This window comes from Camarhynchus parvulus, chromosome 19 (assembly GCF_901933205.1).
Source record: "Camarhynchus parvulus chromosome 19, STF_HiC, whole genome shotgun sequence".
In the NCBI taxonomy this organism is placed as follows: domain Eukaryota; kingdom Metazoa; phylum Chordata; class Aves; order Passeriformes; family Thraupidae; genus Camarhynchus; species Camarhynchus parvulus.
The window spans coordinates 2,436,563-2,460,941 of NC_044589.1; the positions used below are offsets into that span (position 1 = coordinate 2,436,563).

At 43.4% G+C, this 24,379-nt stretch overlaps 1 protein-coding gene across 1 annotated transcript in view; it reads left to right on the top strand.

Moving 5' to 3' along the window:
• Positions 1–24,379, top strand: part of AUTS2 (activator of transcription and developmental regulator AUTS2) — a 793,219-nt gene that overhangs the window by 373,760 nt on the left and 395,080 nt on the right. The window contains exon 4 of the mRNA XM_030962942.1: positions 2,690–2,725. Within this exon, the coding sequence (XP_030818802.1) occupies positions 2,690–2,725 (36 nt within the window). The remainder of the gene's footprint in view (positions 1–2,689; positions 2,726–24,379) is intronic.

The following is a 24,379-nucleotide window of genomic DNA, read 5'->3' on the forward strand; positions in this document are numbered from 1 at the left end:
CTTTTTTTCTTCCTCTGTATTGTTTTGTTTTGATACTCTATCCTTCCAAAACTTGGAATAAAAAGCAGACAAAAATTACACACAGATGCAGAATGCAAACTTTGGAGCTTTCAGCCAGTAAAGTAAGTTTAAAAAAACTGTGAGTGAAAGAGTGGGACTCGCTTGGCATCTGCACATAGCTGAAACAAAAGTGGTTCTAACGACTGCACGTGTTGTGTTTGTGGGTAAATCTCCAGCTGAAATGAAAGGAATCTCAGTGGCATGGAGCAGGGAGCAGGGGCAGTGAAGAGGAAGGCAGTGTGTGTCCTGGGGGGCACTGAGCAGGGTGTGCTCTGTGCCAGGGCTGCAGGGCCACAGGGGCTCCCAGTGATGCCAAAAGTCACAAGCCAAGCAATAGTAAGATGATAAAAGCTGTTACCTTTAATGAAGGACCTCCAGGTGCAAATATGGCAAAATGTGATATGGGACTTGGACAATTTTATAAGGTTAACAAATTAGCATATTTCAGAGAAAATATTCAATTAAAGGAACAGTTAATTTAGTAATGCCCTCCTTTTGTTTCTGCCCTCCACTGAAGCCCCCATTGCTCCCCCCAGCTTCTAGCCCCACATTTATTATGTTTACAATATATGGGAAAAAATAAAACATCCTTGGTTCACTATAGAGGCAAAAAAGACTGAATAAGAGTCCAGGAAGGTGAACTTACTGTTCTAAAATCTTAGAGAAAGGCTAGGAAAAGGACTAGAGCTAGATAAGGAGCTATGCAACTGTATAATAGTAGTCTGCAGAGTTATGAATGTATGAAAAATGTATAAAAAGCCAAAATCTTTTTGGCATGCCCAAAGCAGGGCCTTTGTCCATGGAGTGGCTGTGCCAGGGGCTGTGCCCAGCTGGGAGCAGCAGCTGGGCCGGGCAGTGGGCAGGGCTGTGCCAGTGCCCAGGGCAGCCCCAGGGACAGCAGGGGAGCTCTCAGGGGCATCACCCCTGGCACCAGGGGGTGTCCTGTGGGTGGTGGTGGCACAGGGGAGCAGCAGCAGTGGGGACAGGAGGGCTTTGGAGTGCCTTTAATTGTGTGCAGTTCCCTTGCCTGCTGATAGCCAGAGCTGTGCACTGCAGATCTGCAGTTTGGGTACCTGTCCTGGAACAGGGGTGAAGGGACAAAAATTCTGTGTAATCCCAGTGGTGTGCCCAGGTCCCTCTGCAGGTCTGGCTGTCCCCAGGCTGGGTCACCATGGGAAGGCAGGCTGTGCTGAGCAACAGGAGTGGGAATGGAGTTACAGGAGTGGGAACTGAGCTACAGGAGAAGGAATGGAGCTCCAGGAGTGGGAATGGAGCTACAGGAATGGGAATGGAATGGGAATGGAGCTTCAGGAGTGGGAATGGAGCTACAGGAGTGGGAATGAGCTTCAGGAGTGGGAATGGAGCTACAGGAGTGGGAACTGAGCTACAGGACTGGCAACTGAGCTACAGGAGTAGGAATGGAGCTTCAGGAGTGGGAATGGAGCCACAGGAGTGGGAATGAGCTACAGGAGTGGGAATGGAGCTCCAGGAGTGGGAACTGAGCTACAGGAGTACCCCACTGCTTCTCTGGCAGCCTCACTAGAGAATGCTCCTCTGCTTTTTGCTGCTGTGCCCATGGGCTCTGGAGGCTGGAGCTGGGCACTGCTCCCCCTCTGATGGAACAGCCTGACCTGGATTAGCACCAGGATCCCCCACGTCTCTGAGAGAACCTGCTGTGTAATCCCCATTGCTTAGATGAAAAACTAATGAAACAAAACCCTTTATCTCCTTAATTCCTGTGAATATAGAGGTTGTGATCGTGTCCCACTTAAACTGAATTTCATGATGCTATTTTTTTTAAAGCATTTAAACAAATTGATTTATTTGACATGGTAGTAATATTGCTTCTAATTATTTTTATAGGTTTGAGTTTTGAAATCTATTTCACACTGTAGATATTTCCAGTTGGCTTTTTTGGGGTTGTTGTTTCTATATCCTTGGTTTGTCAAACAATGTGGACATCCGAATGGGAAACTGTAGTGACTGCATTCTCCAGAAAATGGTACATTGACTAAAGCAGCTTCTCTGTGCCCACGCATTCTTTACATTTCAGACTACTAATTATGTTTACAAAATGTCTCATTTTAGAAAAGCGCTATGTGTGTACTAACCAGGGCCTTTCGGGAATAAATTGGCAAACAGGTCATACACAGAAAAAGTCATCCAAACCCACCGGGCTTTTTGTTTTGAAGTCAGTCTACTTTTTTTCCCTTTCTCCCCCTCCCTCCTGCCCCTTTGTGGCCACGAAGCTGAGGAGCTGGAGTCCAGGGCATTGAATGTCAGCATGTCAGGGAGGCTGGTTGATGAGTGTCTGTTTAGTCTCAGTGCAGGGCGAAATGCCATCATTAATTCATTACCCAGCTGCCTGTCAAATAAATTGGCAATTACGTCCACGGCAGAAGCTTGGAATTCAGTAAATAGCACGTTACCATCTCCGAGTGGTTGAGAGATGTAAAGGGAAAAATTAAGCAACATTGTGTTTGTTTCAGTAGCAGATGACAAGGGGCAGGACGCTGGGGCTGTGATGTGGTGATGAAAAGCTTGGAAAGGGCTGGTAATGAGCTGTGTGGATTGGAACGTGTTAAAAACCATCACTGACTTTCCACTTTGTCTTTGTGTTTTATTGCAGAGCTCAGCTCCTTCCAGCTTGGGAACAGGCTACTTTGTAAGTGTATATCTCCACTTTCACCCTGTGCCTCAGCAGCAGAGTGTTCCTCACACAAAATGCCTCACACAGAATTCATGGACACAGGGAATACCCCACAACCCCTCTGCCCAAGGGCTGAGTGCACCTTTCTCATTTATTCCTCACAAATACCCTGCAAGTAACATTTCCAACATGGTAGTCTGTGTTTCCTTGAACTAATCAGGTGTCATTTTAATTACTACATACATTTTAACAGCACCTAATTTACACAATTATAGCAAATAAAGTGAGCCATGGTCTCACCAGCTCTCTAATGGGAGATGGTAGGATCCTGATTCCCCCCTGCTCCTGTTCTTGTTGATCCACAGATTTTAAAGGGCCCATTACAATGTTTTGCCTCATCTCCTGTGCACCACAGCCCAGAGAACGTGGCACAGTGATTTCTACCTGTTGCTTGAAAGTCCGTGGCTCATGGACACTCTTGGAAAACACAGAAGTTACATTTATGCCAGATTTCCATTTTATGTCCTGAGAATCAGATCAGGCCCCAGCTGGTTTGAAAATTGATCAGTTTTTTTTGGGTTTGTGATTTATGTGCATGCACCTGTATTGATTCAACAGTCTATATTCATACCTCCCTGTTCATTCCCACATTCATCAGTATATCTTTTACTTGCACAGATAAGTTTGGGAGTGAAAAAAGTTTTCCATTCAAGCCAATGTACTGCTTATTTTCTTCCAAGATTTATATCTAAATTGCTCATATCCTGTTTCTCTTGTAACTTATGCTGTATTCTCCAAGCACATCTTTTCTGCCTTTATAAGAACTGTAGGAGAAGCAGAGCATTGTGTATGTCCAAAACCAGGTGGGTAAAATGGGAACCCTGTCCCATGGCACTGCTCTGGGAAGTTATCAGTATAATCAAAGCCTCGTCCTATCTTCTCATTGAACTCTGGGGAAAAGTAAACTCTGTGGTATTCAATTACATGATGGAAAAATTTGGCTGCACTCTTGTCACATTCCCAGAGAGTCATTTTCTTCTATTAGTTCATGGTGGATTTAGTCTTTTGTCACAGACGTCTGTGATCCTGTCAGAAAGTTATGGGATTAAATTGTGAACGTGTGGTCTCACAAAAATGGCACAAAAATTGCTTAATACCTGGAGAAATGCTGTGTCCTGCTGGATTTACATTGGACTTCTGCACAAACAGAACGTTCACACTGCTGGTGGTGAGGTATGAGAAGAGCATCCTCAGGTGGAAAAGTTTTGTGGTAGTTGTTCTAAATATACCAAGGCCCAGATCAGTGCAAGGTAAGTTGTGAAACACAAAAACAAGCTGGTTTCCTTTTTATATCACTTGCCCTGGTTTGTGTCGTGTATTTTTAAGAGGGAGGGGATGAAGGGAAAAATGACATCAAATGGCTCAACATTTATTTAGAATTAAAAGTAAACCTTGAATGTCTTCCCATAGTTCAGAATGAATTGCTTGCCTTTGTCTGGGAAAATTCCAGTCATACAGAGGTCTGTAGACCTGCTCTGGAATGGGACAGGTGTATTATGGGCTGGGGGGCTGTGCCATGGATAAATGAGCCTTGCTCTCCTTGCAGGGAGAGCTGAATATGCATGGTTTGAGAGCAGTGCTCAGCTTCCTCTCTAGGCAGCAGAGGTAACAGAAGAGAAGCCATCTGCTGTTCCCTGCACCATACTGTCTGTGGGTTGGTCCACTAAAGTGAAAATCTGGAAGGTGTCAGCATCCCCTATGCTCCAACAGAAAGCTTGAAGGTTTCCAGCTCTCCTGAGCAAGGGATTCAGTAACAAGAAGAAGCCTGACATCTTCTAGGGCTGATGGATTGGCACCTTAAATCTTTCCAATTTGGGTCTGTGTAGGTGGGGGAGACATCCCTTGTTGATGCCATTAATATATTTAACTGAGCTGTTTCTTTTCTATACTTACAGTATTGAGAGTCTTTAACTTCCTTTTTTTCTTTCCTCACTAATAGCCAAGTAGGTAGAAAATGTGCTTCAGTTTCTATCTTAAAGTTGTTTTTACACTTACACAGCCTTGGGTGAAACATGAAGGTTTTTTCCCTCCCTTTTCACTTTGGAAAATTGTTTTTAGGATTATCTTGCTTGTTGTTTTAAAACAGCCCATACTATTATTAACTTACATGGGGCAAATAAAACCCAGATGTGTTTTGTGGTACCAGACAATGAGAAAAATGCTCCAGAGTGATCCAATTAGCATATGTTTCTGATCAATGTAATTATTGTATTATCAATGTGCAAACGAATATGCACTTGAATTGGTTTCTTTATTCCAAGCTTTTAACTAGAAAAAGACTGTTAGATTTTGTGTTTGGTGTTAACCCAGAACATCAAAACAGGGGTCATTGGTCTCAAATAGTAAAAATAACTTCTAGCTTAATAGATAATAATAAAGCTTTGGCCCTTGGAAATGATTTGGTGTGTGTTGTACACTGGCCTCTGAAATATTCTGTACTGCAGCTCACCAGAGGGAGCAGAGGAACCAGGTAGGTGAAAAAGGACAGATGGACATCTACTGCAGAGGGAAGCGGGTTTAATTCAGAAAGGAATGAACACTGAGGTATGGATGGAGCAGCACATGTTTGCTGTTTAAATCAAGTATTAATGGAATCTTCATGTGTGTTGCCTAGCATAGAGATAATCCAGCTTGGGATCCCCTTTGAGGACCCTGCCTGCACCAGGCACTCAGGTGTGAGGGATGGGCTGGGCCGTGTGTGGGCAATGTTTGTGCATGCCACAGCAAAGCTAAAATGACTTTTAGATCCTGTTACTCTGTAGAGATCACTGAGTGTTTAAGGGAATGTTTATAAAGCTGACACTTCCCAGGAACACAAAATCATTCCTCCAATATCTCTGTGATAGCTCCAGCCCAGTAATTCATTATGCAGCTGCAGTGGTAGTGGTGAAGGCTGGAATCTTACCTGATTTTTTACTGTAAGCAGATCAATATCTGACTGGCAGAGCTGGAGACTGAATTCTGTTCTTGTTGTCTCTGTGAAAGTGCTCCTGGAAAAGCAATAGGGAAAGGAAAAATGCTCTGGAGGGCATTCCCAGCCTGCTTTGGCAATGGACAGGGTTGGGAATCTCCATCAGGTGATTCAGCCCAGCCCACACCCAGCTGGGGTGACAGAGCTGCCCTGGACTGAACAAACTGTGTAAGGAACTGCCTTCAGCAAAATGGGACCAGTGTGAGTGGCCACTGAAAGAGAGGGGATGGTGCAGAGCTGTCAGTTAGCTCTAAATTCACCTTCAAGTTTGGATTTTAGTTGGGAACAACTCTCTTCTACTCCTTTCACAGGTGTTGGTATTTCTGTAGATTCTATTTAGAAGACATTTTTGTTGGAGTGTGTTTCACCTGTCTTGGTGCTCCTTGTCGGAGGAGACACTTTCCCATCTTTTTTTGCATATTATTAAACCAATAGTCAGAAAAGAGGAGATAAAAATCATTCTAATTCTCCTGGGAGCCTTTTGTGCTGGCCTGACTTTACTGCTGCCTGTAGGATCAGTTCAGTCTATGATTGGTGCATGTGAAAAAAAAATTTAGGCATGTTGTTAATATTGGTGCACCCTAAGAAATCATAACTTAATACTTCCTGGAAGATCTCCCAGTTGTCTTTGATATTTTTTGCATTGCAAATTGTCATTGTCTCTCATCAAAGACAGATTATAAGGTAGATTACATCTCATCAAGATGTCAGATCAGATAATTGGAAAGTAGTGAGAATTTTAGAAAAAAAAATCACCATCTCTTAAACTTTAAAAGGAAAGCTGTTTGAATTATGGGAGTTTTTAATGTTGTCCAGCTGTCTTGAGATTTCAGGAGGTTGAGATGTTTTAGAATACAATTAGAATTTGTGTAACAGTAAAGCTTTTTCTCTTACCTAGCTTTGAAGAATGGTTTTTGCTCATTTGTGCATCTTGCCAGCCAAATTCCTTTTAAAGTGGATAGAGGTTCATTGGTTTGCAACACAGAACAGAAATCATAACTTAAATAACTGAGTCTTTTGCTTCTAAACAACAACCCTAATTCCCAAGATTGTCAGGTTCTTTGGCAATTGTACAGTTTCTCTGCTTTTGGCAACTTATTTCCATTTCTGTATATGTCTGCTTCTTGAGTCTTTGTTTCTGAGCATTTTCTGTTCCTCTGTTAATGGTTCTTTTTGGATTGCATGCTTGTGTTATTTTCTTTTCCTCCAAATGCAGAGAGTTTGTGAATTTTTCAGAACTAGGTAGAATTTGGTAATAAGCTGGTGATGGAAATAACATTGGGAAGGCAGAAGACTCCTGTGACCATTCTTTTCCTAACAGTGCTCTTGCTCCACCTTAAAAAAGAAAGAAAGAAAAGCTAAAACTGTGCTTTGCACATGGGCTGGTGACTCAGGCAGACATAAATTGTGAGCTTATTCCCCAGGGCTCTGGCTAATCAGTTGTGCTATCCAATTTGGCCCTGAGTGGGTTGGGTTCAGCAGATGTTTGTGCAGCTCCAGTGTGCCACTGGGACACTGGCTTGTGCAGTGTTGCATTACATTACTCAGAGCTCTAAAAACCCATCCCAGGGAGAATGAGGGGAGCACCAGTGGTGTGTGCTATGGATATGATGGAAAAACCAGTCTTTGGCCTAGATGAGGGCAGCTATTTCTCTGTGCACTGGGAGTGATTTTTATCTGAGACATCATCCTGCAGCAGAAATGTGGGATTAAATGTGGAATTAGTTACAGCAGCACATTCTGTCCTCTCAGAGAGCCCTTCAAAGGGCAGATTTCCCTCGTTGCCTGGTCCATGTGTTTTGGCTTGAGGAGCTGAGCTTTGCTCCTTGAGGTGGTCAGGTTGGTGATACTGGGTGAGAGGCTGTGAAGAGGCTCCACTGCAGTGAAGTGCAGCAGGACCCACTGGTTCCTCAGGAGAGAGCAGATCAGGTCAAAAGTGTTGTTTGAAAGGGGCTCAATAAATCCAAGCTGCTAAAGCTGCAGAAGGGATGGAGTCCTTTACTCCACACCTTTACCAAGGTGTTGGTAAATAAAAAACTGTTCTTGCAAGTAGGTTAAGCTGCTCAGTTAATTTTAAAGCTTGAGTTTAGGAGCCAAACATTTAAGTGTATTTTGCTGATGTAAAAGTGTGTGAAACACCCTGAGGTCCACAAAGGCACTGCACAGTGGCTGTGGGATGGCAGCACACCATGAGCTGTCATGTCCCCTGTGAATGGAGTTGGAAAGAGGATCCTTGTTATCCTCTCTCTGGCACTATAAATCATTGTTAACAAATCCTAATTTGCTTGGTAGGGTAATGAATGATCTCCAATTTTCTTGCTGTAATTAGTTTTACCAACTATTATTGTGAAGGGTATATTGAAATCCATTTTAACTTCACTTTAAATTCTCCATGTGCCCATTCTTTGCAGAAGTGGAGCTGACAACAGAGGTTATGAATCTTCTGGTAGTAAATTCAGATTGGAGCAAAGTGGACAAGATCCCCAGTAGAAATCTCTCTGTGGGCTGTAATTGCTCATTAGTGTTTGCAGCCCTCAGTGGAGTGGCTTTGGTGTGGTGCACTGAGACCAGCAAACCTGGTGTTTCTTCATCTAAAATCTTTTAGGTGTTGTCTTTTGTTTTCCAGGAGCCATTAAAAATGCAGTTTATTCTAACTGCTGCTGTAAGGGAGACATCATCATTGCCAACTAAATACATTGCATGTAATAAAGTCTACCCCAGGTCTATTAATTTTAGCATTTATAAACCACAGTGCTGTTCCTAGGGAGAGCTGAGGCTCATTAAAGAGTTTGCTAACAACATGACCAGAAAAGCAAGAAGAACAAGAGCAGCTGCATTTCCAGCATCCTGCTCATCACAAATAGAATACTTGGAGCAAAACAACAGTTTTTGGAGAAGAAAACTCTGTATTTCACATATTATTGAGTCAGTATTTGGGGAAAGATTAGGCAAGCAGAATGAACGACCTGGGCTGGAATTTGGTCAGGATTGGTCTCTCCTCAGAAAATTTTGAGCAGAGGGGGTGAAGGTTGGAGTTATTTTTACAGCCCTTCAGGATGGTATTTCCTCAAACACTGTAGAATCCTGCCCTAATGCATGCTCATGCTTTTTGAATATCATGCTTTGAATTTAAGATATTAATCCATATATTTCTTTGGATTGTGTGTGTGGAACTGAGTTGTCCAGATGTTACAGAAGGAGAGCAGGGCACCACAGCAGTGTCTTACCCAGCCAGACAGAACTGAGAGCAGATTTCAGAACTTCAAGTCTTTCTGGTTTGTCCCCTCATTGTTGAAACACAGATTTTCACCCTCTGTCTGAACAATGGAATTTCTTCAATATCTTTGTAGTAATTTTTTTAGCAGAGTCCCCAGATACTTCAGTGATTCATGGGGTGACATCCCCAAGGAGTTGTCACTCAGGAGGGAGCAGAGTCTGCTGGCCTGAGCCTTCCCTCTCCTTGCCCAAGCCCACTCCTGCTGGAGTTCTTGAGCAGTTCTCTGCTTTGTCTAATTAATAATTAAATAATAAATAATAAGTATTAATTATCAATAAATACTTAAATTATTTGTGCTTTGCCTCAGTTTTGCACTTCTATGTCTTTCCTGTGTTTATCATTTTTTTTTTATTTCTAGAATGTTGTTACATTTACTGGTCTTGCCTTTCTTCAGCAAATGCTTCCCTTTTCCTCCTGTTTCTGTGCATGTTCCCCACTTACCTTGTTGGAGCCACCTTTTCCCCAAGGATTACAAGTGTGATGAACGGAGACATCATAAAAAAAAAGGGGAAAAAGGAAGGATGGAAATAAGAGTGTTTATGTATTTGGAGGGGTGATATGAAAGCCTCCATTATTTGCCAGAAGGGTGTCCCTCTTCTGTAACCAGTAGAACAGGGAGTGTTGAAAGTGGCTGGTTGATAACTTCATTTACACTTTAGAACCCTGGAGGCATTCTTGGTTCCTATTTCTTGTGGTATTTCAGGTGAACTTGCTTAATCATTTTTTTCCCAGCAAAAATCAATTTAGAAAAATCAAGACAACCATTTACAGGCAAGTGTTTAATTTAATAATTTCTTCTTCTGGACATTATTTCTATAAGACTTAAGATTTGCTGTCAGTCAGTCTGTTTGGTCTCAAACGCCCCATGTTGCTGTGGCTCACGTTCTGCTCATCAGCTCCTGCAAAGCAAAAGGATTCTTTTTTGTGTTCCCCCTCTTTCTCTTTCCTGTGGCACGTGACACAAATTGCAGATGTGAACCTGGATAATAAAGGATTGCTTCACTGATTGCTAAACATGCATTATGGTGCTTTTAAACTCATTTCAGGTCATCCTACTGCAAATTAGTTTGATTGCAAGCAGTTAAGCTGTCATATACAGAGCCTCCATCTTCTGAGGGTCTCGGTTTCATATCAGCACAAGAGAATGCTCAGCAGCATTGCCTGCATTGTATGTTTGATATTTTGGGGTCTCTAGAGGAGGTTCTGCATAGTTTCATGAAAAGGAAAGGGCTGTGCAATCCCTCATTGGAGTGCTGCAGGGACTCCTGGCTCTGTGTCATGTGTAAAGGGGGCTGACCACGTTCTGTATGACACAAGAGCCAAATTTCTCTTGTTTTTGATGTTTTGGAACTTGGTGGAATTTGTAACCCAGTGGAAAGAGTGATACTGGACTGTTCCTGTTGCAAATTATCTCATGGCATTATTGTTTGTGGTGAGATTTTGCTCAGTGAAATGTGAATTAACATTTTCAACCACGCGGTGTTAACAGGAGAACCTTTCAAGACCTCTGCATGGTGTAACACAGGAATTTATAGACCAGCACACTCTTAGGCAAAATGGCAAAAAGCATTGTGGTAGAAAGGAGGTGAAAGGCTAAAATGTGATTTCCCTGGAAAGGGTTTGGTTTGTGGTGCCTGTTTGGGTGGGCCCTGTGTGGAGAGGGAGTGAAGCTGATCCCAGTGTGGGAGCCCTGTGCCAGCCTGGGCTGCCTTGCAGAGGAGAATTCAGAGCTGCCCTGCAAACCTGGTGACCTTGGAAAGCACCAGTGCAGTCATGGACTGACTGACAGGATTTCTGTGGGGGAGGATAATGCAAAAGCCTCCAAGGAACCAGAGTGTGCACTATGGATGGATGCTGAGGAGAAACCATGTGCTGGTGTTATTCTGATGGCAGTTTCCAGAAGCTTTTCATTTTGCCATTTTTTGAGAAATACAGTCTCTCTCTCTCTCTCTCTCTAAAATTTTGAAAGAATACATTTATTAATTTAGGTTGCATCATATTGTTTGTTTTTTTAAAAACAATAGATTTTTTTCTTCTTGCAAAATTCACAAGGAAATGGTGAGCTAGTTAAATCAGGAGGAAAACACTGCTGTAATATTGCAGGCACTCAGCTCTGAGCCTTGCCCAAAGTCTGACTTGTTCCTATGCCAATGAGTGGTGTTAAGGTGAATATTAGGTTATTCTTCTTTTGAAGGTGAATATTGGGTTATTCTTTTGAGTCCCTTGGAGGGGTAGCAGGCTTGTACCTGAAGCAGAGAACACATCTCCTGATTGCAAGAATTAAGGCTGAATTTCAGAGAAAAGAGTCCAATCCCCTTTCTCAGCCTTTTATGTCAGAACTCAAAATTGCTGTCTGATAAAATGTAGGACACCAGATTGAATTACTTCATTGAACCACTGCTGTCCCCTGTTAATGGTAATTGCACGGATATAGTGGCCTTTCTTGGCAACATCTCAGATATTTACCTCCCACTGTTTTTCAATTCAAACCTTTGATGAAAATATTCCCAGTACTTCTTTAAAGCAGACACCCAACTGTCTTTCTTGACAAAGGCAAGGTCTTTAAATCAGATCCTGACAATTTGTGACACAGCAGTCTATCTAAATCACCTTTTACCTATGTCTCTGTGTCATTTCCTGGGAAAAAAATGTCCATCAGAAGAAGGTTGCTGGGGGCTTGGTGCTCAGAGAATCTGTGTGTGTGGCAGCACCGAGCTGGAAGATTTGTGTGTTTGTTTCAGTGGAAGTAATTAAATGAAGGCTTGTAAAGTTGCAATGCATGCTGTAATGGTTCATTAGAAATATTTGGGAGTATTTTGTCCATAGGAAAATGATTATTAGGTTATTGCTGCTCTCAGACCATTAGGAAGTCAAGGTTTTTGATGGCCTTTCCTTTAGCAATGGTAAATCTGTTCAAACAAAAAAAAGAAAAAGCAGGGCAAATATTTTCATCTTCACTCCACCTGAGGGTTAATGTGCATTCAGCTGAAGTAGCTTCTGTTCACCTCCTGAAATCTCATCTCTCCTGATCTGTGAACTCTCCCTCCCACAGAGGGGTGTGGATGCTACAGCGCTCCTCAGCCCAGCCGTGGTGTGGTTTGGGGCCTGAGGTGAGCAGGGCTCTGACTCCTTGTCTTGGTTTGGAAAGCCAGCTGTCTGCTAAGGAAGGCAGGGGCCTCCCTTGAAATGGAAAATGTAAACCCCCTCCCTCTGAATTGTTATAAATTTGAAATTAAGAGGCTCTCAGGCAAAGATATGGGAGCAGGAATAACAGTTCTTTATTATGGAATAAAAAGGATAAAATAAACAATGCAGTAAACCAAAACCAACACTGACAGAGTCAGAACCCAGCCTGACACCCTGTGGGTCAGGGTGCTGGCAGCAGTCCCATTGGAATTGTGGCTCAGCCCTCCTGCAGTGTCAGGGGTGGTTCTGCTGGAGCAGGGATCCTGGAGAAAGGTGCAGTCTCTGCCTCTGGAGATCCAGTGGAAGAGGCAGCTGCTGTTCCTCTGGGGAATCCAGTGCAGAAGCCGTGCTGGAGTTCCAGAATCTCCAGATTATATCCAGGTAGGAATGCTTGGCTCCTCCCTCTGGGCTCACATCTCCCAGTGGGATGGTGTAGTTCTTATCAGCCATGCAGGGACATTCAATGGCTGTTATCAGCAGGTGTCTCCCCAGAGGGAGGAGTGGGTGTGGAAGAGATAAAGAAAACTGCCCACTGAACAGCAGATAACTGCCCCATCTCTGACAGATGGCAATAGAACACACATTGCCTTGCAATCTGGGACACTCCTGCAGTCACAGCCCTGCATTCCTGCCTGTGCTTCTGGGACAGTCTCAAGGTTGGCATGTTCTATCAGTGGACTTGTTGTGTAGCATCACTGTAAAATAATTTATAGGAAAAACCTGTAAAAATCAGTTGTTTGTGAATGAGAGTAGTTTCTCTGAGAATTTATGATGAATGTTTTGGCTGTTCATTTCATTCCATGGCCTGTATTTATTCCATGGCACAACGTATTTAGTAAACCAAACCCATAAACTGGAAGCACTGGGCAAAGGAAGGGCACTGGGGATGAATGAGGAAGGTTATTAAGAAACAGAAGGGGAATCACAAGAAGGTCTGTACAGATCAGAGTGCCCACCTGTGTGTTTGTGGAGTGCTGGGCAAACAGATTTCAAGCTATTACTGCAATAGAACCTCCTAATATTGATAGCATTGACTAATTTTTCCACCTCAGCAGCTGAAAAGAGGTTGTTGTTCAGTGGCAGAACAGATAGCAGGTAAAATAAGAAATCAGGAGATAACTTCATTAGCAAAGTGTTAATCCTTGCCAAGGAGGACTTGTCTGTCAGGGATGGTGATGAAAGGTGAGCTTGGAGGGGAAAAAAATAACTGCTCTGGTGAGTGCCTGTGCCAGGCTGGTTCAGAGAGTGAAGTTCATGTTTGGAGTGGCATCAGCACAGCACGTGGTGACACTTGTAATGCAAAAGTTCCTTGGAAATGCAAGGAACCTTTCAAACCAAGTGCTGGACTGGGGCAGATCAGTGAATCAAAGAAGAATGTGTTGCAGTTTCAAGGAACCATTTCTGATCCCAGGTGTGAGGGGTTTCATGGTGCACAGCTGAAAGAAAAGAGAGGGATTTGAGATTTTTCAAGCACATAAAAAAAATTCTTCCAGCAGAGATGGTCATGGCAAGCCCATATTCCTTCTGTTGTGATGAGGAATGGGGAAGGGAAGGGAAGGGAAGGGAAGGGAAGGGAAGGGAAGGGAAGGGAAGGGAAGGGAAGGGAAGGGAAGGGAAGGGAAGGGAAGGGAAGGGAAGGGAAGGGATGCTGCTGCCTCCTGTTCTGCTTCCATGCTTTTGTTTTCTCCTGTGGCTTCCGAAGGTGGAAGTAACTGATTCTAGACAAACAGTTTGATGGCTTTGCCACATTTATGGTATCCAGGTTCTGCTTTTTCTGTGATGAAATATGGCATTACATGTAGCAAGTGAAGTATTTGTACTGTTGTACCTTGGCACAGCAGCAGTAGCCCCAGAAGTTTTCCAGCTGCAGCCCCCGTTTCTGTAGATGGGCTCATGCAGGGGTTGGAGAATTGGCAGCACAGCTGCTAAAGGGGCAGTGTGATGGGGCTCTCTGGAAGGCCCTGATGGTGACAGTCCCTGTGCAGAGATCACTCCCACCTGGTGGGTGCTGAGCCCTGCTCCTCCCTCCCTTCCTTCCTGCTCAGCAGTTACACCTGCCTTGCAGGGTGCTCCCCTCGGGCTGCCAGCTGTGCCAGGCTCTCCAGCAAACCTGACCCGAGCTGCCACATCCCTGCAGCCACCTCTGCTGCCAGCTGCCAGCTTGGAAGAGGCAGCCTGGAGCCCAGGATGCTGTTAAACAGCACCAGGACTTGTTTGCTGCCTCCCCACTGGGCCTTCCCCACTGCACACGGGCTGTGCCAGGTCCATGAACCGCCGAGCTGCCAAGCAGAGCAGAATTACTCACAGCTGCTGAGTGCCACCTGCTCCTGCCCAGCTTCAGCCAAAACAGCTTCCTCCCCTGAGTGCCCTGGAGTGGGGAATCCAAGAGCTGTTCAGAGCAGGCAATATTTAGTGTGGATGGGGAAGGGACACAGCAGGTCTTGCTCGGGAGCAGTGTGTGACACAGGAGGTCTCCAGGACCGATGTCTGCCTCTCCTGTTCCAAGCTCCCTCAAATCAGCCCTTCTCCTTCTTCCAGTATGTTGCTTATGAATATTAATTCAGCCCTCTCTCCCTTTATATGCCATCTTTTTTCGCCATCCAAGCTAATGCAAATTTAATGTTGTTAAAAAAAAAAAAAAGAAAAATAAAGAAACTGCAAATGACAGTGAGAGCAGAGTGTCTTCCTTGGCTCTGTGATGTATTCATGCAATGACACCTGGTGTGACACTGCATTTTATTCTGTGGTAGAAGAACTCCTTGACCCTAAGAAAGCAAAAGAACACACTTTTTTGTGATTTCCCCTCTGTTTCTCAATAACCTTCCTCATTCATCCCCAGTGCCCTTCATTTGCCCAGTGTTTCCCAGCAGTTTGCAGATATTTTCATGGTTTTGGTTTACTAAATACATTGTGCTTACTTAAATTCTCTGTAGTACAGAAACAGTAAATAAAAGGTTGACATCATTATGAATTCATAGCAAGAGGCCACTTGAGAGCCCTCTGAGCACCATATTCTTTCTTAGAGAGCACTTCATTGCTTCAAAGGACTTTGTTCTCATTGAATCAGTAGAAATTCTGTTGTATTTAACTGGAAAACCATGTTCTAATGTCTACATTCATTTATTTAAAAGGAAGATTTGAGGAAGGCTTGTTGTTGAGTGAACCTGCTGACAGTTTTATCAAGTTTGTGCCTGGCTTTAGGCTTAGGAGCTGGCTTGCTTAGGTGCCTTTCAGAGTCGAAGCTCAGGTTTAATTTTGTTGCTTGTATCATAATTATCCATTGATTACTTCTTGCTTTCATCTTTGCAGTTCAGTTCCCAGTGTTTCTTTTTTCTTTCCTCGCTTTTCTGTCATTGTCTGAGTGTCATTAAACTGCTTTGAATTTGCTCTTCATTCATTTCTGAGCTCAGTTATGAAGTCCTTTTCCTTGCCTATCTGCAGTACAAATGCCTGGAGTGATAATAACTAAAGCCTCTTTATTATTTCTTGAAAATATCACCTGGGATGTTCAGCTGAGGGTGGGTTTGCTGCAGCTTGTTTGGAAAGATAAAGAGAACTTGAGGCAGCGTGGGGAGAGCTGAGGGTACTCAGGCTGTCACAGGCTCACTTGCATAAATAATGTCAGCTAGGAAATAAATCATAGCACTCTTTTGCTGTTGGTAGCCTGGCTTCCTAAAACTTCTCCAGGTCCTCTCCAGGGGCCTCTGCATGATGCTGGTGATGAATATGTAAGGGAACAATACATACAGGGCTTTGAGAAGTGGCAATCCCAAGAAATTCCACTGAATTCTGTTTCTCCCATCTATTTCTTCCTCACTGCACAGTACCAGGAAATTTCTTGCTTATGATACAGGATACCCCTTTGGAGGAACCAACTGTTCCCTTTTTTTGGGTTTCTGTGGTTGAGATGACCCCTGAGGTATTAAAGTTTCTTTTTTCCCAGCCCCACAACCAAGGAAGAAGTCGAGATTCCTCAGCTCTGCTTTCCAAGGTTGTTTATTTTCTCTGATCTGTTCCATTCTCTCTCTGCCCTGCTGAGATCTGTCCAGCAGGTCGGGCTGTGGCACAGTCCCTGCCCTTGGGGTGGTGTTGGCTTTTTACACTAAGAACTGTGTGTACTTTATTGACAATAATTTTCCATTACCTATCACCTGTGTTAGACAGTCTGTCTCTACTGTAAACCAATCCAGAAGTGCCACCATCCCAGCAGATGATGGAGGACAAGAAGAAGAAGGAGGAGGACAGGACATGCCCAGATTCCTCCATCTTGCCTCTTGAACCCCCATTCTAAAAACCCCAAAATTCTACTTTTTCACCCTGTGATAAATTCACTGTCATTCTACTCAAACTCCTGTGGCTTGTAACTCCTCACACAAAGTTGGTAATTGTTTCCACGGGCTAAAATCAAAGGTACAGGTGTTTGTGACTCTGTGCCAAGGTCTCTGAGCCCCTGCCAGGGTCTGGAGTCCCCCAGGGCAGCCAGAGCAATGTCCTGGGTTCTGACACCTTTCTCAGCATAGCCCAGAGGGAGGGGAAATGCTTGTTCCCTATAAAGGGATGACTGAGCTGCCTAAAAGCACATGGAAAGGCAGGATGGTGGAAATAGGTCACAGCCATTATCTGCAGGTCATTGCATCCAGTCTCTGTTTTCCAGCTTTGCCTTGCCAAGCAGCTTCCCTGGCCCAGGAGCTCTGTGTCTCCCTGTGTTCCTGTGCTCCTGCTTCCACAGGGTCTCTGTTTCTCCCTTCTTTTCAATTACTGTGTCAGTTGACTGTGTTCACATAGCTAGAGAGCAGTAAAATATTTCATCTGTTGACTGCGGCATCTCAAATAGATTAAATTAGTGTTTATTCAACTTTTTACTGCTGGCTTACAAAATTACTTTTAGTCTGGTTTGGATAGATAACTTTTTCTATTAATTTATTGCCATGCTCTGCTTTGATTGCTTTTTTTTCATTGGTATCAAATCATATGCTGCTTTAATATTTCCTCCAAGATGTGCTCTTGATTAAGTCTGTGTTGGATATTTATACCACCGAGAAGGATACTATTTAGAAATTCACTTTCTTAATAAATACCTGTTTTTAAAGCACTCATTTCTCCAAATTAAGGTGACTTGATTTAAGTGTAGTTAATCCTACTTTGTTTCATGGAACTTTTGCATATACATTGGGAGAAAATACTGCATCATGAATGGACACATAGAATAAGTCATGCAGGATCAAGGGGATGTGATTTTGGGATGAGGTGTAAAATATTTTGGTTTAAATTTTTATGAAGTGCCGGAGTGATTTTGATTTTGGTACTATGGCAGAATCTGAGATCCTCTCATTTTTCAGTTTCTATATATCAACAATCCATGTCTCCAGAAGCTCATAAGAGAAGTTAATTGGGAAGTTTGAGATTTAAAAAAAAACCCAAAACCATTGGAGAGAAGAGAACATAATGCAAAAATATTATATAATAATATATGGTTATATATTACATAATAATACTTCTATAATAATTAATTGTATAACATAGTGTAAATATATTTATATTAATATTAAATATTTATATTAAATATTTAAATTTATATATTGTAAATAACTACGTGACCTCATCATTCAGAAACCAGTTCACAGTTGCTGTCCACAGCCATCAGTGTGGTTGTGGATGTGCAAAGGCTCAGGATTCAAATGCAGTTCCCAGCAGCTCCAGTGGCTGCATCAGCCCTGCCAGGCTGCCCCAGCTGCTGAGCTGGTCTGGGGGGTCAGTGAGTAACAGACATGCCCTAGATGTGTGACATACCACAGAAATCATCTTTTTCTGTGTAACTTTCTAGGAAAATGCTTTTTAAATTTTCTCATTTGTGGAGGCTTTGCTCAAGAAGTTTATGTACAACAAAAGGGATGTTTTCATGAGCTCTTCAATTTGTTTTTAGCCTAGCCCATTACACTTGACCTTTCTTCACACCAAAAAAAAATATTCAAATGGTTGTAATTCTTGAGACACAATTTTTTTTTGAAAGTGTTTTCTTTGTCAGGTGGTACTTATTGAAAAAAATCCTGATATTTCCCTCCAAAGTATGGAGCATGCATGTGAACCTTGAGGCCATGTCAGCTGTGCTTGCTCTCACTGTCTGGAGCCTCCTGCCAGTGCTGGGAATGCTCCTGCACCTCCTTCCCTGCCCAATGGATTTAATCACAGCTCCAGTTCTTTTTGCTCTTTCAAGCTGATGTGGTTGATTTTGCTGACAGTAGAGGAAGGTGCATGAACAGATCCCTCTGCTGGCTGCAGGGCACATGTGGTAACTTCCATGGGGGAGCAGTAACACCCAGTGGGGAGTTTGCAATGGCCTCAGCTGCAGCAGCTGTTTGTGACTCAACATCTGGCCTGGCCTCAGCCTCAACACTGTCAGTGTTCTCAGACTGATGAACTGAGCATTTGGATCGTTTATATAAAAACATTCCCTTTTAATGGTTTTCTTTGGCTTTTTTTCATTCTTTGTGTCCCTTTGAAGGAAAAGAAAAGCACTTGTATGTGGCATTCACATTCTCTGAACAGAGAGAGACATAATTCTCTGTCCCAGGATTTTTCCTGGAGAAGCACAGAGAGAAGAAGAGAAAACAATTCTTATCTCTACTTGCTGCTCCTGTTGTTTTTGCACTTGTAGAATGTGTTAGGAAGATTGTTTACCTGAAGAGATTTGTCAATTGGATTCTGCTGAGGATTGTTTTGTTTCCTTGGCCAATTAAGTCAAAACTGTGTCCTGACTGTCTCAGACAGTCACAGGTTTTTCTTTAGCATCTTTAGGATAGGATAGGATAGGATAGGATAGGATAGGATAGGATAGGATAGGATAGGATAGGATAGGATAGGATAGAATAGGATAGAATAGGATAGAATAGGATAGGATAGGATCTCTTTAGTATAGTTATAATACAGTATTAATGTAATATAGTATAGTTTTAATAAAGCCTTCTGAATCATAGAGTCAAATACCAATCATTCCCTGCATCAGGGGCTCCCTCCATTCAATACTTGTTTGTAGATTTCTTCCCCAAAAACCTCTTGCTCTGTTCTCTGCTGATGGAAAGGCCTTGTTGCCTGGAGATAAAAGCACCATTTCTTGCATCAGTTTAAATTTCACTCTCCTCTTCCCAGTCTCATCTGAACAAAGCAGAGGTTCAAGTTTAAACACATGCTTACATCTGCTTTATTCAGGAGAGCGTGTAAGCACACATGCATAACTGAAGTCAATGGGATTTAAGTGTGTGCTTCACTTTAAAGCATGTCCTTCACCACTCCCCTGAATGCAGGGGGTTTAATCTGAGTGCTTTGGAAATTGCAGTGGCCTTGCACATATTGGTTCTTTTATCCATCTGGAAGAAGGGCTACTGTGAAATTTAGTAAGTACTGTTCACACTTTGAAATTTTCATGTAATGCATGCCCGTTTCTTTCCTTGCAGTAAGTGTAGTTTGCACACAAAAGCACCATGAGAAGGTTGGAATTTGTTCCTGTGCCTTTGAGTGGGCTGAGCTGAGGCTGATGGGGGTGGGTGGGTGTTCACACTGTGGCTGTGCCCAGCTCTTCTCTCTGAGGTGTGATGGCACCCAGCACTGCAGTATTTAATCTGTGCCTGGCACTGGAGGCTTTCCAGTGGCCACTGGTAAATATTTACCTTGTCCAGGACACCAGAACCTTTCCCCAGACCCTGTTGGAGTGAGGAGCTCAGGGGCACGTGAAGAGCAGTCACTTTTACCTGCCTGCCTGGTGTTGGTGGCACTTGGAAACCTCTGTAATTTCCCTTCAGATGTGGAACTGAGCTCAGCAGCTGGGCCCCAATGTTTTGAAAATCTTTGAGAACTAATTAGGTTCTCCTCAGAGTACAGCTCATCCAGCCAGTCTGAATAAACAAATGGCACCGTTTGTATTAGGAAATCTCTACAAATGACTGATCCCTGTCATGGGGTAACATTAATCTTTTTAGTATAGATTTCCAATAGTTAACCATCTGGCTCCATGCAGTTTTCCAGAAAGCACTCACTACTGGGGCTGGTGCAAAGAAGAAGGTGGGATTAATAACCTGGATACATCATATGAAGCATTAATCTTTAGGATTGGCCATTTGTTTTTATCAAAACAACTCCCCTAAGATAATATTTCACAGCATGTGGTGCTTGCCTGGACTTCTTTCAAAATGAGAAAATGTTTCAGTGTCTGCCATGATCTGCACTTTGCAAATTCAGTGCAAATGATCAAGGCTGGAAGAATTGTGTGTTCTCTTCTGCTTTTATGTTGCATTTGTAGTCCTGGCCTGTTCAGTGGCAATGTGTGTGCATTGTGATATTGGTTGTTAAAGCTTTTCATTCAGAGTAACACATAAGACTCCAAAATCACCCAAGTCAATGTCAGTAATTAACACACAGGCACTGTGTGTCCAATTGATGAATTTTGTCAACTGAGCTGTCCAGGCAAGCCCAGACTCTTGGTGCAGGTTGAATCGTCTCAGTCTGGCTGAGCATTTAGGCACCTGCTTGACTTTAATCACTGCTTGTTCTGCACATTTCACTGGTCCCAAGTGCTCTGTTGAAATGCAGCCCTGTGACTTGGGTCCTGCCTCAGCTCCCTGACCTGCAAGCTGTGGCAAATTAAAGGCAAAAGCAGCTGAAGAGGTTGTGGCCCTCAGGCTGTCTGCCCTGCCCCTGCAATGGAGATGACTCCTCTGCAAGGCAGGTGAACCAATGGCTGCTGAAGCACAGCAGGTTAAACTCCAGTTGGAGACAAAATACTCCAAGCTGAAAGCTGAGCACTCCAGAAGCTGCTTCATGAGCTGTGTCATTGTCCCTGTGGTGGGAGGAAGCTGCCACCAGGGGATGGGGGAGATGGTCTAGGGGATGGCAACTACCTTGGCCATCTGATTTTAATCCCTCCCTGCATGCAAAGCAGGGCCATCCCTCCACCGTTTGCAGAGTCCCAGTGCCCCCTGCCAACCTGGCTGTGGCCCCCTGCCATCCCTGCCAGCCTGGCTCCAGTGCCATCCCTGCCAGCCTGGCTGTTTGCAGGGCTCCCAGTGCCATCCCTGCCAGCCTGGCTGTTTGTTTGCAGGGCTCCCAGTGCCATCCCTGCCAGCCTGGCTGTTTGCAGAGCTCCCAGTGCCATCCCTGCCAGCCTGGCTGTTTGTTTGCAGGGCTCCCAGTGCCATCCCTGCCAGCCTGGCTGTTTGTTTGCAGGGCTCCCAGTGCCATCCCTGCCAGCCTGGCTGTTTGCAGAGCTCCCAGTGCCATCCCTGCCAGCCTGGCTGTTTGTTTGCAGGGCTCCCAGTGCCATCCCTGCCAACCTGGCTGTTTGTTTGCAGAGCTCCCAGTGCCATCCCTACAGCCTGGCTGTTTGCAGAGCTCCCAGTGCCATCCCTGCCAGCCTGGCTGTTTGTTTGCAGGGCTCCCAGTGCCATCCCTGCCAGCCTGGCTGTTTGCAGGGCTCCCAGTGCCATCCCTGCCAGCCTGGCTGGCTCTGTGCTCTGCCTGCCCTCCCTGCAGTGCTGGGGCTCTCCTGCCTTCAGCACTACCCAGGACCAGGGCAGCAATTCCAGCTGGAATCTCCATACAGGAGGGACTGCACCTTCCTTGTGTTTGGCTGCAGCATATTGTGAACACCATCAGAACAGAACTAATAATTTTCCTAATCTGCATGTGACACGAGTGCACTTGAGTAATGTACAGTGCTCTGTACATAAACCATGTTTATACCTTCTCACCCAATCATGTCTGTTGCAGTATTTCCAAATAAATGGTGGGTTTCTTGGTGATTCTTCCTGATAGAGAGTGATTTGTAATAATCTTGTCATGCCAAACTCATAATAATACTAAATGAAGACATTTGTTGAAGGAAGTGATTGTAAATTACAAGCAAATTCAAGCCTTGCTGCCATTAATCAATACTGAACACAACTTTTGCATTCCTGATATAATACTGCTGAATCTAATCCCATGGATTTTACATTTCCATGTGAATTAAGTATTTCTTTTGATTTAAACCTTTTTTTTTTCCTCCTGGGAAAGGATATGGCTTTTTTTGAGGTGAGTATTTTATGCAATCTTGACAGACCTGTACTTCCATATGCAGAGCTGGTAACTTTTGTAGACAGTTAGTTAACCTGTAGTGCTTACTCTGGTTTGCATTTCTGTGTGGTTGTGCATTGAGCTGGTGTGGGTAAAGCTTTGCATAGTCAGGTTCTCTGAAAAACACCCTCTGACCTGAGAAACAAGGCATGGTTTTAGTGGTGTGGCAGTATTTGATTGAGAACCTCCTCCTGGGGATGGTCACAGGGCTTTATTTTCAGTACCTGGGCCCTCTCCACCCTGATTAGCACTGAAGGGCCATGGCCTGACTCAGAATGTACAGTGCATTGCACCCAATGGGAATGGGTGGTATTGCAGTGTTCTGTTAGATTATTCTTTTTTTAAGATGTGGTAGAACTAGAGTTCAAAGTGAACCATCAAACCCATTTCAAGGTTATTACCTTTTTGTCAGGCATTTCAATACCAATTTATTTTGGTTCAGCAACCTCAGGATTGCATACTTAGCAGCACAGTTGTAATGATATTTTCATATGTATTTCCATTAAAAACAGAGACAGGCTTCCATATCCTATGATCAGTTTTCCATTTAATCTTTCTTCTAGTATCAGCCACTCATTTTGGTTGAATGTGGAAAATGCAGTTGATTGTTTTTGATAACCACTAATGCATTCTGCCAGTGATTTCTTTCCACTCGTTACACTAATACAAGAAGATTAATCGTACTTGATTTTATTTTAAAATATTAGACATCAATAATACAAAAGCTGACACTTCTGGGAATTTAACCTACTGGATTATTTATGTCACAGACAATTTTTTTATTTAAGCAATTGCTTCAGAGTAAGTGCAGAGACTGTCAGCTGTTTATTCACAGCCATGTGCATAGACTGGTGTGTGTGTTTTCTAGGAACAGCAGTGCTATGGCACATTTTCATTCTGCTAAACTGTAGCTCTTGAAATATTTAAGAGGCTATTGTACTTCAGTCCTACCAATCTCTTTATTTTAGGCCTGATTTAAAGCATATTGAAGTCAATGCCCATTCTTTGTTTGATCTCAGTACATATAATTCTCAGTGACTGGGAGTTAATAGAGCAGCTCATCCTCTGTGATACCTGGACTTGGTATTTATGTGTCTGCAGCAATGTGTGTCCATGCACAGGCACACAGCAAACCCCAGAGCCTTGTGCTGGCAGCTCCTGGTCTTGGAATCCAATTTATGTGGGAGCTGTCAGCTTTCTGCAGAACGGGCAGCAGTGGAAGGAGCTGACTTGGCTCAGTGCAATTATTTTCAGCAGCTGGGGTTCAAAGGTGAGTCCATTTAGCACTGCAGGGCAGGACTGCAGCATCCTTGGTGCTGGGTGTGTGAACTTTGGTTAAAGAGGGGGCAAAGGGTCTGATGTAAAAGTCACTGATTTCAGTAGGCTTTGGGTCAGAATCTAAATACAGTTTTTATCTGCTAGATTGTTCAGCTATTACATTTTACCAGCATATTTGTGTGTTTCTTTTGTACTAATGGTCTGAGGGAAGCAATATTTTTCAGAATAATAAAACTGTTAAAGAAATATGGTCTGATTTTCTGTTTCTTTAACATTGACATCAGGATGGTGTAACTCTTTTGAAATCAATGCAGTTACACCAGAATAAAGCTGCTGTTAATGGAGTGCAGAAATTGATGTTAATGGAGTGGAGAAATCTGAGAACTTCTTTATATCAGACTCAATTGACTCTAATTTTGATCATCTCCCTTGAACTGGAATTAGTAAACACTGAAATAGATAGAACTGCACTGGAGTAAAAGCAGTGTAATGGCATGGAGAATCCATCCTTTGTCAGTCAAAATGACTGCTAAAGAACCATTCTAACTTGAATTTCCTTAGTGGAAATTATTCTTTAACCATTCCATTTAACTTGAATGGTTTTGGAAATTCAGCCAGCATTTCAGTGGCAGCTCAGATTCTGTGTTTTATGGAACAGGTTTTTGCCTCGAGAGCATCTTCTCCAAATGCATCAGTGTTGTAACTCATCTTCCTTCAGATGAAGTAGATGGAGGTAAATTTGGCATTCTGATGAAAGGCTGAAAACCAGAGTGTGCAAGTTTTAATAGATCTT